The sequence below is a fragment of the Podarcis cretensis genome (genome assembly GCF_951804945.1).
Source record: "Podarcis cretensis genome assembly, chromosome: 6".
Classification (NCBI taxonomy): Eukaryota; Metazoa; Chordata; class Lepidosauria; order Squamata; family Lacertidae; genus Podarcis; species Podarcis cretensis.
The window spans coordinates 89,967,811-89,985,014 of record NC_137175.1 but is presented as its reverse complement, the minus strand read 5'-3'; the positions used below and the strand labels follow the sequence as shown (position 1 = coordinate 89,985,014).

The window sequence follows — 17,204 nt, the reverse complement described above, 5'->3', positions numbered from 1 at the left end:
CCCCGAGCCGCGCCGCCTGCTCGGCAATTCCCCTCGCTGCGCCGTGCTGGTTTAGTGCAGCACGCAGGGACTCGCCGAGCGGTGCCGGAAATTGTGTCTGCACATGCGCAAGTCCAGACGCTGAAGTGATTTCCAGCTCCGCGGACATGCACAGACGTGATTTCCAGCATCACGCTGTGCCAGTCCAGCCTACGGAAGATCTCTGTGGGAGTGATCCGGCCCATGGCTGGTAAACCTTGCCGACCAGTGGCGTAGCGTGGGGGGTGCAGGGGGGGCCGGCTGCACCGGGCTCAACATCTGGGGTTAGGGCAAATCCACGGGTTAGGGGGCGCAAATTACTTGCCTTGCCCCGGGTGCTGACAACCCACGCTACGCCACTGTTGCCGACCCCTGGGTTAGAAAGAGAACTCCAAAATAATGCATGAGGTAACTGTTTAGTATTTTTAGATTTCCAGGTGACAAGCAGGATTGTGGAGTGAGATGCATTGGTTATGCTCTGTGCAACTGTAATGTACTGGAATAAAGGGCAAAAAAGTTATATTTAGACAACCCTTTAGAATGCCCTACGTATAATAACCCTTCCCCTGGCAATATGTAGGAAGAGGATCCTTATACTTGCTTTTGACCATTCTTTAATAGTTTTCTTTGTGTTTTGCTTAAAGCTGAAGCCAAGAGTTTTGCAGATTCACACTTTACATTGTGGAGAACGTCTTGTAAAAATCAACAGGTGTTAATAATGCCATGTATGCTCATTCTTGCTCATTCGTGTTGCTAACATAGTCTCTGTCGTAAGTTAGTTTTATATTGTCTGCATTGAAGTTCCACAGTCTGATGAGGTGATGAGCCCCAGCACCAACACCATAAAGCACTATTCATCCCACATGGATAGGAGACTACAATACAGGTCCAGTGGAATGGGCATGGACTCACAACACCTTCAAGAACAGAAGTGGCCAAGGCATGCATTTGTGTTGCCAAGGTGCTGTGAATCTGTCCCTATCCGGCCATTTGGATGCAGCAAGAACTGCAGACACAATTCATTGGAGTTTAAATCAGGCCACAACTCTATGGATTACAGATACAAATGAGTTTGGGCTTAGCATAGGGTAGCCCACCAAGACCTGCCGGAGAGTCAAGCTTGGTGTGGGTTAGACCTATGACATACCTCAAATAGGTTCAGTGGTACCTCTGGTTGTGAACGGGATCCGTTCTGGAGGCCCATGAAAAGAGCACAACCTGAAGCGCCGTATCTGCACAGGTGTGCGGCACGATTTGGTGTTTGTGCGCCTGTGTGAAGCGCAATTTAGTGCTTCTACACATGCATGAGCGGTGAAACCCGGAAGTAACCCTTTCCGGTACTTCCGGGTCACCGCGGGACGTAACCTGAAAGAACGTAACATGAAGTAAACGTAACATGAGGTATGACTGTATTACCCCAGAGGCTTGCCATGCTGGGGAGTGCTATGGCCCTTGGCCCCTCCCTGGATGTTTGGATAGTAGCATCTCCCCTATGGATCCCTTTTTAAATTGTATTTTGACAAAGTAATAATCATAAATAAATAAGATTAAAAATGTGCACCCCACCACCGAGACCATTCCATTGTAACTATCCAGCCTCCTAAAATTTCAACACCTCTTGCGATGGGGTGACCCCTTTCAGTTTTAACAGTACAAATTCTACAAACACCTCCCATTTCTCCTCAAAATCATTTCTCCTGCGTATTCCCCATCTTATCTGAACGGCACATGTTAATTTATCATTAATAGCTATATCCCACACCTCTTTATACCATTCTTCCATTTTATATTCTGCTTGCCCCTTCCACTTCCTAGCTATCATAAGTCGTGCAGTTGTCAATAAATTTGTGAGCAAGTCCTTCGTAGCCTGTGAACCTTCCACCCCATCGTAAATTGATAATAATGCTACCTCTAGACTTTTGGTCAGCTTTAACCCAGTGATCTATGGATCCCTTTAATGGGATACCCCACCACCATGGAGGGGGAAACCCAGACACACAATGCCCTCTCTGCCACTGACTAGGAATATACCCAATGCCATATCCATCAAAGTTATGGCCATTGCTATGAGGAAGGCAAAACCCCCAGACAGGCCCAATTAGCCTAATAGGACAAATCCCTGCCTGCCCTGAATACGGCAACCATAAAAACCATAGCAAGGTCAAGCAAATACATTCAATTGCCAGCAAACCGTAAGACCATGACTGAGGGAGGGAGGGAAAACCGAAGCCAACTGTGGTCCTGAGCGAGGGACACATTGGCTTTTATTCCATCAGAGTGGACCTAGATGAGGACTCCCGAGGAATTGAGCCTGGGCCCAACCATACCCTCAGCCACACCTGTGGTTGGCCACAAACATGGGTGGGCACATTTGAATCCTGCGTCAGCCAGGAGAGGTTGGAACGTCTTCCAATCAGGCGGAGGAGACCAGGGGTGTGTTGCAGGAAGGACGACAGGGTCAGAGGTGGCAGCGGAGTGCAAACACTGTGTCACTGAAAGGGCGAGCAGATAAGTCTCATGCAGTGTGTAACGCACCCAGCTTCTATATATTACAAACCTAAGTGTCCAACCCTCACCTAATCCAATCTGCATGAATACACTGCACTCTTAACAGTAGTAAAAAAGGACTTGGAATAACCATTGGTACCAACATGCAGTTGTGATGGCGGTGGCAAATCTTGATATAATCAGTGCCTTTATGTTGATTCAGCTCCACCAGAGGGTGTATCCATTCTCTAGCCTTCAGCCAGTTGGCGTGAAAGAACCCTGACAAAAATACACTCAGGTTGTATGTGTTCAATTCAGAAATACTTTGCAAGAATGATGTGTTTCCTTAACATTTCCCACTTCCCCCCAATCCATTGCCATGTTAGAAGAGCAGAGAAGGGTGAAGAAGCCTTGTAGAAGAGCAACAGTCGCAATCATAGACCTGGCAGGTGTAATTTCAACTCCTAGACTGGAATTACACGCTAAACTGTGTTGTATTTTACTTTATTTTCCCCAAGGAGCTCAGGCATGGTCTACCTACACCCATGATATCCTTACATTATGTTGGGAGGGGTGGGTAAAGTTAAGCTGACAGAGAGTGACTGGCCCACACTCACCCAGCAAAATTTATCGACAAGCAGGGATTTGAACATAAATCGTATGGGTCCAAATACAACCGTCTTCTCAACAACAACGGGTTTTTTTTTTCAATATGTGGGTATTTCTATGAGTACATTTAGCAATACATTAACACCAGAAAGCAAAAGATCCATGTGACAGGAGGGATCCAGCTTCAAGTTGTTCTGTCTTTGCCAAAACCTGCCTCAGAGGATTGTTGTAAGGATAAAAATGAGTGGGAGTGTACCACCTAACAGCTTCTTTAAGAAAGGGTGGAACAAGACTAATGAATTTGAGCGTTGCCAAAAATTATTCCTATATGAGCCCATACACCCAGTTGCTCATCTGCAATACAATAATGATCAATCTCATGCATATGAGTGGTATAGAATATTAACACCACCTTCCAATAGACATATCAGTAGACTAAGCTGTATTTTTATTTTTTTAAAAAAAGTTTTTATTTTATTGAATATGGTGTATCAAATGGTGCCTTTTGGGTTGATACGAATGTTAAGATCAAAGCTTTTGAAGACCATGTATGGTTGCATCTACACAATGGCTTCCCCCAATGAATCCTGGGAGATGTAGTTTGTTAAAGGGGCTGGTAACCGTGCTATGTGAAGGGTCAAATAAAATTTCCAAGATTCTTTGGGGGAAGACATGGCTATTAAAGAGCTCTAAATGCATGGTGTCAGAGAAGTACAGAGCTGGAAGGAATCTTTTTGACCATGTAGATCAGCGGTTCTCAACCTGTCGGTCCCCAGAAGTTGTTTGACTACAACTCCCATCATCCCTAGCTAGCAAGGCCAGAGCTCAGGGATGATGCAAGCTGTAGTCCAACAACATCTGGGGACCCACAGGTTGAGAACCACTGATCTAGATCAATGTTTCCCAAACTTGGGTCTCCAGCTGTTTCTGGACTACAGTTCCCACCATCCCTGACCACTGGTCATGCTAGCTAGGGATGATGGGAGTTGTAGTCCAAAAAAACAGGTGGAGGGCCAAGTTTGGAAACACTGAACCTTGTCCAACCCCCTGCTCTGTGTGGGAAATATAGGGCCAGAGCATCTCCAACAGATTCTCTGATTAGCCTTTGCTTTAAGACCTCTAGACTTATCACCCTGATAAGTAATGTGTTTGACTGTCAAACTGTTCTTGCCAGTAAGTAGTTTCTCCTCATGACAACTGAAATCTACTCTCCTGTAAACTTTAGCCTGTTAGACCCAGTCCTGCCTTTTGTTCCTTGCTCCCCTCCTCCAGGATAAAAATGCCCAGTTGCTCCAACCTTTTCCTCATAAGAGCTTATTTTCCATGATTGCGTATGGTCTGATTGGAGAGCAAATGACTGGATCCTTGAGAACCTTCTAGAACTGGTCAGTGCAAATATTTTGGAGAGGAGCACTCAAAGTCAATTAGCAAGGAGTACATTAAATCTGGCATTTATCTTTGTAAGAATTATGTCCTTGGAACAAATCTTAGGGTTAATGCCCAGTGAATATTGTTATCATAAACTAAAGCATTTAGGATTAACCTTTTTTAGTAGAGGATCCTTCGCGATATAAAACTTGGAATTGTAAAATTAAAATGACTTATTTTGTACCAGATGTACCTCAAGAGATGAACTTATGTAACCGGAAGCCGGCAGATGGGATAGTCCCTTTACAAAATGGATCACTGGCTGTATTCAGAGGTGAGTAAGCAGACTGGTGAGCTTAATTGTTGTTCTTTTGTTTACAAAATATGACAAAAATGCAGAACATATTATTATGTACGTATCAGTCCCAGTTCAGATGAATGTGCTTTCAACTAAACATATACACACAAATGACTGATTGTTCCTGGTGGACAAGTATCCCCAACCTCACCCACATCAAAAATAGACAGCCTGTCGTCCCCCCTTAAAAAGGCACAGCCAGTACTTTAAAAAGCATGGAACTGCCAAGGGAGATGTACATAAAATAAGCCTACTTTCATAGAGCCATCTCTCTCACTGGACTGGGACAATTACGTTTCAATGGCCAAAGAACACTTGCCTTTTGCAGAAAATAGCTACCACCATTTTCAAACCACCAAAACCAACATGTACAGGATTCCACAAATTGATGCACCAGAGCACCACTCTTGTCCCTTCTAGGAAGTACCCCTAGGTTGAGAAGGTTGAGGACTACAGAGAGAATGATTCCTGAGGATTAATCCATTCCCCTTTCTCCACCCCTTCAACCTCTGCTTGATTTTGCAGGCCATTACTACTGGTTGCTGAATGGAACGAGTCCACCATCACCTTGCCCCCGTAAAATCACAGAGGTGTGGGGTATCCCCTCTCCCATTGACACAGTCTTCTCTAGATGTAACTGTGATGGCAAAACCTTCTTTTTTAAGGTGGGTCACATGAATTCCTCAATGTGCATGACAGAACACTGACATGTTGACATTTGTAGGTGGCGATTTTAACCTGGAGATCATCAATGTCGCACGAGAACGAAACAAATGAACAAACATAACCTGAATTTTGCAACCATAAAATGTCACACTCTGCACTGCTTATATCCTTACTTACCATGCACAGGTTAATTTAGCGTTGATTGTTGGTTGTCCAAACTATTCTTTGTACAGATGGATGCATTTTGTAGAATCTGTGAAGTTTTATTTCTGTGGTGGTATCGGTCAGACACAAGAAAGAAGTTGTGCTTTTCTCTGAGGTGCTTAACTTGTGTCTGGGCTGTACAACTTCAGACTGTAGGCAGGACTCACATGATCAAATGTTTCCCTAAACAAAAATAAAACAGAATGATTCATTCCACCCTCACAGAAAACTAGCACTACTGTATCAGGGTTCGTCCTCTCCTGACCACCATTATTTGAGCACCGCATAACAGCTGTCATTTTCTGGCTTGAAATACCTTCATGGCCATTTCTAGAGCTGAGCTAGGATACAATGCAACAATCTTAGTGGAGTTAAGCATGCCTAAGGCTGTAATTCAATGCACTGTTACCTAGGAATAAGCCCAACTAAACACAATGAGACTTTTTTCTGGGGAAATAGGCTCAGAGTTATGTTACCACTGTGTTAGATTGAGGTCACTGTTACGGAAGTTTTTCCAAGTGACCTTTTTATTGATCATTTATCCTGACTGGTTTGCACAAAGTTTGCAGGGTGCCTATGCAAGGCTGTTGTTCATTAAGTCTTCATTCTCACTTGTTTGCGGGGAGGTGATATGACGTTGTATCAAGCAATAGCTCTCTCAAATTTTCCTTCTTGTACACTGCCCAGTTTTTAAAATACTGTATACAGTGGTACCTTGGTTTACAACCATAATCTGTTCCAGAGGTCTGTTTGTAAACCAAAACAGGTTGTAACCCAAGGCGCGCTTTTGCCAATGGGGCCTCCAAAACACACATAAATGTTTGTAACCCAAAATGGGTTGTAATCCCGAAAAAGGTTGCAAACTGGGACACGCACTTCCGGGTTTGACGTGCTTGTAATCCAAAACATATGCAAACCAAGACGTATGCAAACCAAGGTACCACTGTATATATTTTGGGAAATGGCTTTCTTGTGTAAGAGTGGTGAATTCACTTTAATTGTGCAGACCGAATTTGTTGGTATGCAGTTGAATCCCACCCATGAAAAAGAGAATGTCCGGAAGGACTTTAGGCAGCAGCAAAGATAGGAAGCATATGCTGCCTTCACCTTTAAGCACAATAAGGAGTGGGAAAGTTAATGAGCACAAGCAAAGCTGTCAGTCAGCTAAATAAATCTCAGTATCTGATTTTTAATCAGTTACATTGGTACAAATGTGGAAGAGGTTTTTGTCATACATGTGGAGGGAAAACCTTAAAACGTGTTGCAGAGTTCTCAAAATATAGACCAGAGGCAATTATATTCCACCCAGTGGAGCTTTTACTTGTGCTGAAGGCAAATGAGCATCACGGTCACCTTCAGGATTGGCGCAGTCTATAAAAAATCCAGTTGCAGCACTTACAGAAACTTACAAACTTATCTTATGAGACTAAAACCTTAACACTAAGCATACCTATGTACAGAACAGAGATAGAGAAAGGGAAATGCAGGCTCCTTCTGGCCTATATTTATAGTCAGCATGACCTTAATTGGAAGGAGGTAAGAGAAGCAGTTCAAATCAAATGTACTCAGAAATAACCCAAACAATCATGACCCTTCTGCCTGCCTCTCTCACACAGAGAAGCTTCTAGAATCCTCTTAATAGGAATAGGAATAATCTCTATACGTCAGCTCAAGAATTTATGCACTAAGAAATGCAAGCTGACACTGATCTGCAAAACACTTACAGGGAAAAAAACCATTGCATGTACACCTTCCTTCTACATCTAGTTATGCAAAGCACAAGTCAGCTCCTCCTGAAATTTACCTCAGGAAATGGAAAACACCACCAAGCATTCAGCTCAAGTCCCATAAAGACAGCTTCTGACCAGCTTATCCAACCTGCTTACTCCCCAGGAACACCTGGCACAGGCATTGCATTAAATAACGAGCGTCAATTACCACCAGCTGACCCAGCTTCCACCTTTAAAGGAATACTTTCCAAAAAGTGGGAGGAGGATGTCTGTTCTTACTAAGCAAAACCTTTAGGTAGCTCACTTCATGTCATTCAACACTAGGGTTCTCTCAAGAGCCAGTTCAAACCACCTGTACTCAGAAATAACCCAAACCGTCATGACCCTTCTGCCTGCTTCCTTCACACACAGAAGCTTCCAGAAGGGTCATGATGTTTTGGGTTATTTTGGAGTACAGGTGGTTTGAATTGGTTCTCTTAACTCCTTCCAATTAAGGTCATGCTTAAGAAGGTTGAGCTGTTTTTTCTGGGAGTCAGGGTGTCTTTCTGCTACTCACAGAAGCATCTGGAAATACAGTGGCACCTCAGGTTACAGACACTTCAGGTTACAGACTCCGCTAACCCAGAAATATTACCTCGGGTTAAGAACTTTGCTTCAGGATGAGAACAGAAATCGTGTGGCGACAGCGGGAAGCCCCATTAGCTAAAGTAGTACCTCAGATTAAGAACAGTTTCAGGTTAAGAACGGACCTCCAGAACAAATTAATTACTGTTTTTCTGCTGATAAATTGCAGGGCTAGCAACAAAAGGCTAGGGTTTATTCTTGTAGAAGGAAGGTGTACATGAAAATCCCCCCCCCTCAATAAGTGTTTTGCAGATCAATACATCCTGCAACTAACAAATGGGGGGAGTGTCAGCTTGCATTTCTTAGTGCATAAAGTCTTGAGCTGATGTATAGAGATTATTCCTATGAATTCAAGAGGATTCTAGAAGCTTCTGGAAACTTCTCTGTGTGAGAGAGGCAGGCAGAAGGGTCATGATTGTTTGGGTTACTTCTGAGTACATTTGATTTGAACTGGTTCTCTTACCTCCTTCCAGTTAAGGTCATGCACACTATAAATACATGCCAGAAGGAGCCTGGGTTTCTCTTTCTCTTTCTATCTCTGTTCTGTGCATAGGTATGCTTAGTGTTAAGGTTTTAGTCTCATAAGTTAAGTTTGTAAGTTTCTGTAAGTGCTGCAACTGGATTTTTTATGGACTGTGCCAATCCTGAATATATTTGGATTTGTGACCATGATGCTCATTTGCCTTCAGCACAAGTAAAAGCTCTGCTGGATGAAATATGGCCTCTGGTCTATTTTTTGAGAATTCTGCAATGTGTTTTAAGGCTTTCCTCCACACGTATGACAGTTTTGAAGAATGGCATATTTTTCTCTTGTTTTCAGTTGGTGCCAATATGTGTCACACAGGGAGTCAGGTTAGAAACGACATTCTCCCCTTTCTTTCACATTTCTTATAAAATGGTGTCTAAGCCATGCAGGTTTTTTTAATGAATATGTGTATTAACACACCTGACATTTTTTTAAGTGATGCCTGATTAATTGGCAACACTATTCTAGTCACCTTTCCAGGTTTTTTGAACTGGCTGATCCATTAAACATTGCAGCCTTAAGAATGACAAATCGGTTTTTGTGCGCACCATTAATGTCTCTGAAGAAGAGCGAGAAACCCCCACAGAGTTCGGCACCTGGTAAAAACATCTTAAAAATTAATATGGAAACAGCTTGAAGGACGGGAGTAGTTTCCAAGAAACACTAAAATGCTGCGCCACACCTCATATTAAATATTTCCTATTCCTCAGCTGGAATTTTAAATAGAGTTTGAAGCAGAAAGTGACCCCTGAAATGCCAGCAATCTGTGTTCATTATATCATAATATAATAAGGAAGTTTGTGGGAAGGGCAGGACATTCTGCTGAAGGAATCCAGGGAATAACCTTCCAGGAAGCTGAAAGGAAGTGGGGCACAAAATTGGGGTGCATGCGGTATTCTTGGTGACCCTCAAAATTTTGCAACTGTTTGGGTAGTTGGGCTGGTTCTGTTTGGTGAGGTGAAGACCCTATTTTCTAGAGACATCCCAGATTTAGAGAAGCCGTCCTGGTTTCTGATTTGATCCTGGAATGTCCCATTTTCCCTTAGGATGTCCCCATTTTCATTGGAGAAATGTTGGAGGGTATGGAGTTATCCAACCCCCCCAAGCCGTTGGAAGGCAACTCTATATAGGGAAGATTTTTTTAAATGTTTAATGCTTTATTATGTTTTTTATATATGTTGGAAGCAGCCCAGACTGGGCTGGGGCAACCCAGTAAGATGTGTGGGGTATAAAATTTTAAAGTTATCATGATGGAATGTTGTTGTTTAGTCGTTTAGTCGTGTCCGACTCTTCGTGACCCCATGGACCAGAGCACGCCAGGCACTCCTGTCTTCCACTGCCTCCCGCAGTTTGGTCAGACTCATGTTTGTAGCTTCGAGAACACTGTTCAACCATCTCGTCCTCTGTCGTCCCCTTCTCCTTGTGCCCTCCACCTTTCCCAGCATCAGGGACTTTTCCAGGGAGTCTTCTCTTCTCATGAGGTGGCCAAAGTCTTGGAGCCTCAGCTTCAGGATCTGTCCTTCCAGTGAGCACTCAGGGCTGATTTCCTTCAGAATGGATGCGTTTGATTTTCTTGCAGTCCATGGGACTCTCAAGAGTCTCCTCCAGCACCATAATTCAAAAGCATCAATTCTTCGGCAATCAGCCTTCTTTATGGTCCAGCTCTCACTTCCATGATGGAATGGGGTGCCCCTATTTTTATCGGAGAAATGCTAGAGGGTATGGAGGTGGCGCCGGGTTGATTTTAAGACCCTTGCATATCTAACCTTTATTTGTGTAGCTTAAGCAAGAGGGTTTTGCCGTTGTTGTTTAAGCCAAATGCGAGAGCCAGTTTGGTGTCGTATTTAGTGTGATGTTTCTGACCCAGTTTCAAAATCCCACTCAGCCCAAGCTACCTGGCAGGGTGGTTATGAAGATAAAAGGTGGACAGGAGACAGGAGGAACAATGGATAGTGCTTGGATCAAACTGAAAGGAAATGTGGGGTATAAATTTAAGAACAAATGAATCATATTTTTATATTCTATGAGGTATGCTCACTTACGTCTAAACAATTAACTGTGTTCCAGATCATATTTTCCCACACTGTCTTCTGCGTCTTTCTTATGTTCTCAATATATGTTGCCAGTGGTTTTTTTGTGTTTTTTTTTTTTGCTTTTAAAAAGGACACACCTAAAATTGAAGTCTTGCAAGTAAGCCAAGCCGGGAAGTAACTTCAGTAGGTCAGATTCTGACGGCCAAATCTTGCCTGTTTTATTGAAAATGACCAGTTTTTTTGGTTTATTTTTTTAAAGTTAAGCTAATTCCTTCCATCTAACCACATATATGCCAGTGACCATTGGCACAGTCTATCTAAAGATACATTTGTTCATTTTGAAGTAAAGTGTTGGCACAGGTTTTCATTAATTTTTTTTTGGGCTAAATCTCAGGAAAATCAACATGACTGCAAATAGGCCCTGCCCTAGCGTTAGACAGATGGGGGCTTAATTTGCAAATGGGTAATTGGCAAGAGGCTATATTTTATTTAGTGAATTTCCCCCAAAGAGGATAAATTTGGATTAAATGGGAGATGGAGAAATACTAACTGGTATTTCGATGCCAATATGTGGATGCTGCAACAAACAACAACACAAAAAACACACATAGATGAGGACCCGTCCCCAATAGACACACAGTCCCCCCCAAAACAAAATGGCGGCCACCTCCAGTGATTCAAAAACAGAAAGGTCTATTTTATTTGCTGTTGTGAGGGGAAAAAATGTTTGAAAAAGTCCCTTCTTTTCCAGACACTCTTAAGTCTTCGTTGTTATTACTTTATGTCTATTGCTGGTGTGTTGCTGTAGATCAGGGGTCAGCAAACTTTTTCAGCAGGGGGCCGGTCGACCTTGTGGGGGGCCAGACTATATTTTTTTTGGGGGGTGGATGAACGAATTCCTATGCCCCACAAATAACCCAGAGATGCACTGTAAATAAAAGCACACATTCTACTCATGTAAAAATACGCTGATTCCCGGACCGTCCATGGGCCGGATTTAGAAGGCGATTGGGCTGGATCCGGCCCCCGGACCTTAGTTTGCCTTCCCATGCTGTAGATTAAAGTGAGAAAATAAAGATAAAACCAATCCAGGAATAATTTTGAATTACTACAGCTAGTGGCCATACATATGCATAGTCCCAAGGCAAAATATATACAGTGGTGCCTCGCAAGACGAAATTAATTCATTCTGCGAATTTTTTCGTCTTGCGATTTTTTCGTCTTGCGAAGCACGGACTTTGGAAAAGCTTCAAAAATCACCAAAGTCTTCAAAAACCTAAAAAAGGCTACCACACCGCGTGCTACGAGTTACTCCTCGAAGTGAATGCACGGTTTTAAGAAAAAGGAAACAAACTTGCAAGACAAAGGAAACAAACTTGCAAGACGTTTTCGTCTTGCGAAGCAAGCCCATAGGGAAATCCGTCTTGCGAAGCAGCTCAAAAAAGGAAAAACTCTTTCGTTTTGCGAGTTTTTCGTCTTTCGAGGCATTCGTCTTGCGAGGTATCACTGTACTTAATGCTGGCTGGCTAGTTTTTGTTTGTTTAACTAGCTTTGTGGAATAGAAAATAATAGGACAATTAAAAAGAACAGCATCACTAAATAATACTGGTTCAGACCCATGCGATGTTTGAGGCTGAATATCATCTACAAGCTGATCAAAATTAGGGTTTTAGATGACATGGTAGTAATAATGTTTCTGCCTTTGTACTAAGCTCTCCCTTCCCCAAACAACTTTGGAATTCCTATTGAGGAAAAGGTGGTGATAATAAGTATTACCTCTAAAATGGCCCCCTTCTACCACCACAACAGCAGCAACAACATATGTCCACATTAAAGGCACGATAGCCCAATGAAGTCTACATTTAATGTTTGACATAACTTCAGCCATTTTAATTCTCAGGATTCTCAGTACTGGCGCTTCACCAATGATAAAATGGATTCTGGCTATCCCAAGGCAATTGTAAAAGGATTTGGAGGACTGAATGGAAAAATTACAGGTGCTCTCTCTGTGGCTAAACACAAGAACAGGCCAGAAACGGTTTATTTCTTTAAAAAAGGTAAGATTTATATTTAGGGTGCCTGTGAGATACATTGGAAACACCGGATAGAATCCAATATGCAAGGCCAATGAGAGCCTGGGATTTTTTTAAAAAAAGTTAAAGGACCCCTGATTGTTAGGTCCATTCGCGGATGAATCTGGGGTTGTGGCGCTCATCTTGCTTTATTAGCCGAGGGAGCCGGCGTACAGCTTCCAGGTCATGTGGCCAGCATGACTAAGCCGCTTCTGGCGAACCAGAGCAGCGCACGAAAACGCCGTTTGCCTTCCCATCGGAACAGTACCTATTTATCTTACTTGCACTTTGACATGCTTTCGAACTGCTAGGTTGGCAGGAGCAGGGACCGAGCAACGGGAGCTCATCCCGTCACGGGGATTCGAACCGCCGACCTTCTGATCGGCAAGCCCAAGAGGCTCAGTGGTTTAGACCACAGCGCCACCCACATCCCTTGGATATTCTTGGTTAAAAAGAATACCAATTTCGAACATTCATCACAAAACTAAATTATTTATATCAGATATACAGTACAGTACATTGTGTGGTCTTGGATCGATGGCTGGTATTGCAGCTGGCACTGAAACAAAGACATTTTTTCTCAATTACATCTATATAAATTTACAAGAGAAGTAAGAGTTTTGAAAGGGGAGGCAAAAGCATATTGTTTTTTAAATTATGCATGCACATATCACAAAGGTTGCCACCTTGGAAGAGATATTCTGTAGATGGAGACATTCTTCTAAGATGGAGACTATTACTGGACTTGTAAATACTTGTATTAAAAAGGTAGCTTTAAAACTATCTGCTGCCTAATTGATAAGGGACACTTTAATTGATCAAAAGCTCGAAAATATTTTGGTTGGTATACTATAACATTATACACATTGTAAACCCATTGAAATTAATGGACCTAAGTTAATTGTGTTTATTATTTTCAAAGGATCTGCTCTGTGTAGGACTAACATGCAGTTTTATATTTTATATATTAAACATTGCTAATCTGTAAAAACTGAAACAAAATGTAAACTTTTTTTGGCAAAGGGTGTTTAAGGAGGTAACAGAAATCACTGGGTTAAAGCTGACCAAAAGTCCAGAAGTAGCATTATCAGTTTATGATGGGGTGGAAGATTCACAGGCTATGAAGAACTTGCTCACAAATTTATTGACAGCTGCACTAATGATGATAGCTAGGAAGGGGAAGGGGCAAGCAAAATATAAAATGGAAAAATGGTATAAAGAGGTGTGGGATATAGCTATTAATGTAAGTTAACATATGCCATTAAGGTAATATGGGGAACATGGAGGAGCAATGATTTTGAGGAAATATGGAGGGTGTTTGTAGAATTTGTACTGTTAAAACTGAAAGGGGTCAAACCATCACAAGAGGTGTTGAAATTCTGGGAGGCTGGATAATGGTCTTGGGGGTGGGGGTGCACATTTTTATTCTTATTTATTTATGATTATTACTTTTGTTAAAATAATTATTTTTTGAAAAAAGAATGTACAAAATGTAAATAAAAAGGTAACGGTACCCATGCCCGTAAGGGCCAGTCTTGACAGACTCTGGGGTTGTGCGCCCATCTCACTTAAGAGGCCAGGGGCCAGCGCTGTCCGGAGACACTTCCGGGTCACGTGGCCAGCGTGACATCGCTGCTCTGGCCAGAGCCAGAGCCAGAGCCACACACGGAAACGCCGTTTACCTTCCCGCTGGTAAGCGGTCCCTATTTATCTACTTGCACCCGGAGGTGCTTTCGAACTGCTAGGTTGGCAGGCGCTGGGACCGAGCAGCGGGAGCGCACCCCGCCGCAGGGATTCAAACCGCCGACCTTTCGATCGGCAAGCCCTAGGCGCTGAGGCTTTAACCCACAGCGCCACCTGCGTCCCTACAAAATGTAAATAAATATAAATAAAAGAATGGGGGGGGGGGAGAGACAAAAAAAAGCCTTAATATCTGATTAACTAAATTGCAATCCTAGTTCAGGAGTTAAAAAAAAATGAATATACCGCATTTTTCCGTCAATAAGACATCCCCTATTTTGTGGGACTCTGATTTAAGAAAATGGGGGGAGATGTATCCATGTATAAGACATCCCCAATTTCTGACACAATTTTTTAGGAAAGAAACTTAGTCTTATATACGGAAAAATACTGTACTGAGTTTTGGACATGTCAGTTGTGACGTCAGTGCAGACTGTACAATTGGACATGTCAATTTATTCATTATTTTATACTAACATCACGATTGATCTAATGTTCTGAATCAGAATCATAGAGTTGTAAGGGATCCCAAGGGTCAATGAGTTCCAGACAGGTGGCCATCTGACCTCTACTTAGGTAAAGGTAAAGGGACCCCTGACCATTAGGTCCAGTCGTGACACATTCTGGGGTTGCGGCACTCATCTCGCTTTATTGGCCGAGGGAGCCGGCGTACAGCTTCCGGGTCATGTGGCCAGCAGGACTAAGCCACTTCTGGCGAACCAGAGCAGCGCACGGAAACGCCGTTTACCTTCCCGCCGGAGCGGTAGCTATTTATCTACTTGCACTTTGACGGGCTTTCAAACTGCTAGGTTTGCACAAGACCTCTACTTAGAAACCCCAAATAAAGGAGAATCTGCCTCCATGAAGGGAGTCTTTCCCACTGGGGAAAAGATTTTACCACCACCTTTTTTCAGGATGCTGGGAGTTGTAGTTTTGTGGGGTCCAGGGCCAGGCCTTCCTAGCTGGGGATCTGAACCTGTAACAGTGTGGTGGGTATCGTTTCTTGCGTTGTACCTTCAAATACTTTCATCGATACAATCATATCTGATTTAGGCGGCAACCTCCAGCAATATACCTACAAACAAGGAGGAACAAAGAAATGCAGCAAAAAGAAAGTGGTGACTGTGAACTATCCGGCTTACAAACCAAAAGCTGTGATCAGGAAAAGGCGGAGGCGCTTTGAACGTTCAGTAAGACCGGCTCAAATTCTCCGGACCGTCAGAGTCCAGCATCGCCCGGTTGTTCAGTTCAGGCACCAGCCAACTGGTATGTTCACCGTCTTGTACTGTTAATAGTCTACAATCAAGCAGTGGGGATGTTCAAATCACGTGGAATTAAAAATGAAGCGGTCTGTGTGCATGACTGCAGTACAGCTGTTTCAAACGCTATATAGCAGGCATAGGCAGACTCAGCCCCCCAGCTGTTTTGGGGCTACAACTCCCATGATCCCTAGCTAGCAGGACCAGTGGTCAGGGATGATGGGAACTGTAGTCCCAAAACATCTGGAGGGATGAGTTTGCCTATGCATGCTATATAGGACGTCAAGCTTTTTTTAGGGGGAAATGTTGGAGTTGTGGAGCTCACCAAAACAAAAGCCAGTCAGCGCTAACTCTGTCTTCCGGTTTAGCGATCCTGCGCGACTGAAGGAAACGAGGGGGCAGCGACGGAAATCAGCTAGCGATTGACTGGTTGGACATCCCTGCTATAAAGGATGGATTTCCCCCATCTACACTATTTTTTTGGGAATATTTACAGTGGTGCCCCGCAGGACGAACGCCTCACAAGACGGAAAACCCGCTAGACGAAAGGGTTTTCCGTTTTGGAGGCGCTTCGCAAAACGAATTTCCCTATGGGCTTGCTTCGCAAGACGAAAATGTCTTGCGAGTTCCTGCGGGGTTTTTTCCCTCCCCCCTTTTTCTAAGCCGCTAAGCCGCTTATCAGCTGATCCGCTAAGCCGCTAAGAGCCGCTAAAACGCTAATAGCGCTAATCCGCTAAGCCGTCAATGGGCTTGCTTCGCAAGACGAAAAAAACGCTAGACGAAGAGACTCGTGGAACGGATTAATTTCGTCTTGCGAGGCACCACTGTATATATATGTAAAAGCAACCTATGCCTTTGTTTCATGTTTTACACGCCCAATGGTTATAAACACTTCAGTGATTTGATATCCTCTCTTTCCTAATGTTTCCTTTTGCTTTTGCAGGAGTCTTGCAGCCAGAGGTCAAAGTTGCTTCATACTGGAGAGGATTCCCGAAAGAAGTGAATTCTGTTATATCGGTTCCAAATGATCAGAAGCCAGATGGTTATGATTACTACGCTTTTTCTAAAGGTATGTTGAAGCTAAAACATCACTACTGCCGCCACCAAGACGGGAAAATATCTAAGGCTGCTTTTTACAAATTAATTTTGTACCTCAGTTCAGTTCAGTAACGAAACAGACATATGCTACTTGCCTTTTCCCATCCTAATTTTTACAAGGGAGCCCCTCAAAAGCACCAGCAGAAGACAGGTCATCTCTGCGTTCTGTGGGTTTGTTGTCCTCTTCTTGAAAAATCATAAACATCCAGGATTTGTGCATCTTGGACCAATGTTTCTAAGGTTGCTAGCAATTGCTGCAACCGTTATTTTTTGGTTCACATTGTGTCTTTTTGGTAATTTGGTGTAAAATCATGAAAATTCAAGAGGACTTTGGATCTGAGTTTTACACAGACCTCTTGGAAAAATGAAGGGCGTTTGTGGCTGAGTGCACATTTTTTTCTCAGGGGTGCAG

General features: G+C 43.2%; 1 protein-coding gene across 7 annotated transcripts in view; it reads left to right on the top strand.

Annotated features, from left to right (window-relative positions):
* The window catches only part of PRG4 (proteoglycan 4), a 41,188-nt gene that overhangs the window by 23,249 nt on the left and 735 nt on the right, over positions 1-17,204 (top strand). For all 7 annotated transcript variants that reach the window (XM_079981030.1, XM_079981025.1, XM_079981029.1 and 4 more), the window contains 5 exons: positions 4,730-4,816; positions 5,366-5,505; positions 12,524-12,680; positions 15,489-15,701; positions 16,638-16,763. In XM_079981030.1, the coding sequence (XP_079837156.1) occupies positions 4,730-4,816; positions 5,366-5,505; positions 12,524-12,680; positions 15,489-15,701; positions 16,638-16,763 (723 nt within the window). The remainder of the gene's footprint in view (positions 1-4,729; positions 4,817-5,365; positions 5,506-12,523; positions 12,681-15,488; positions 15,702-16,637; positions 16,764-17,204) is intronic.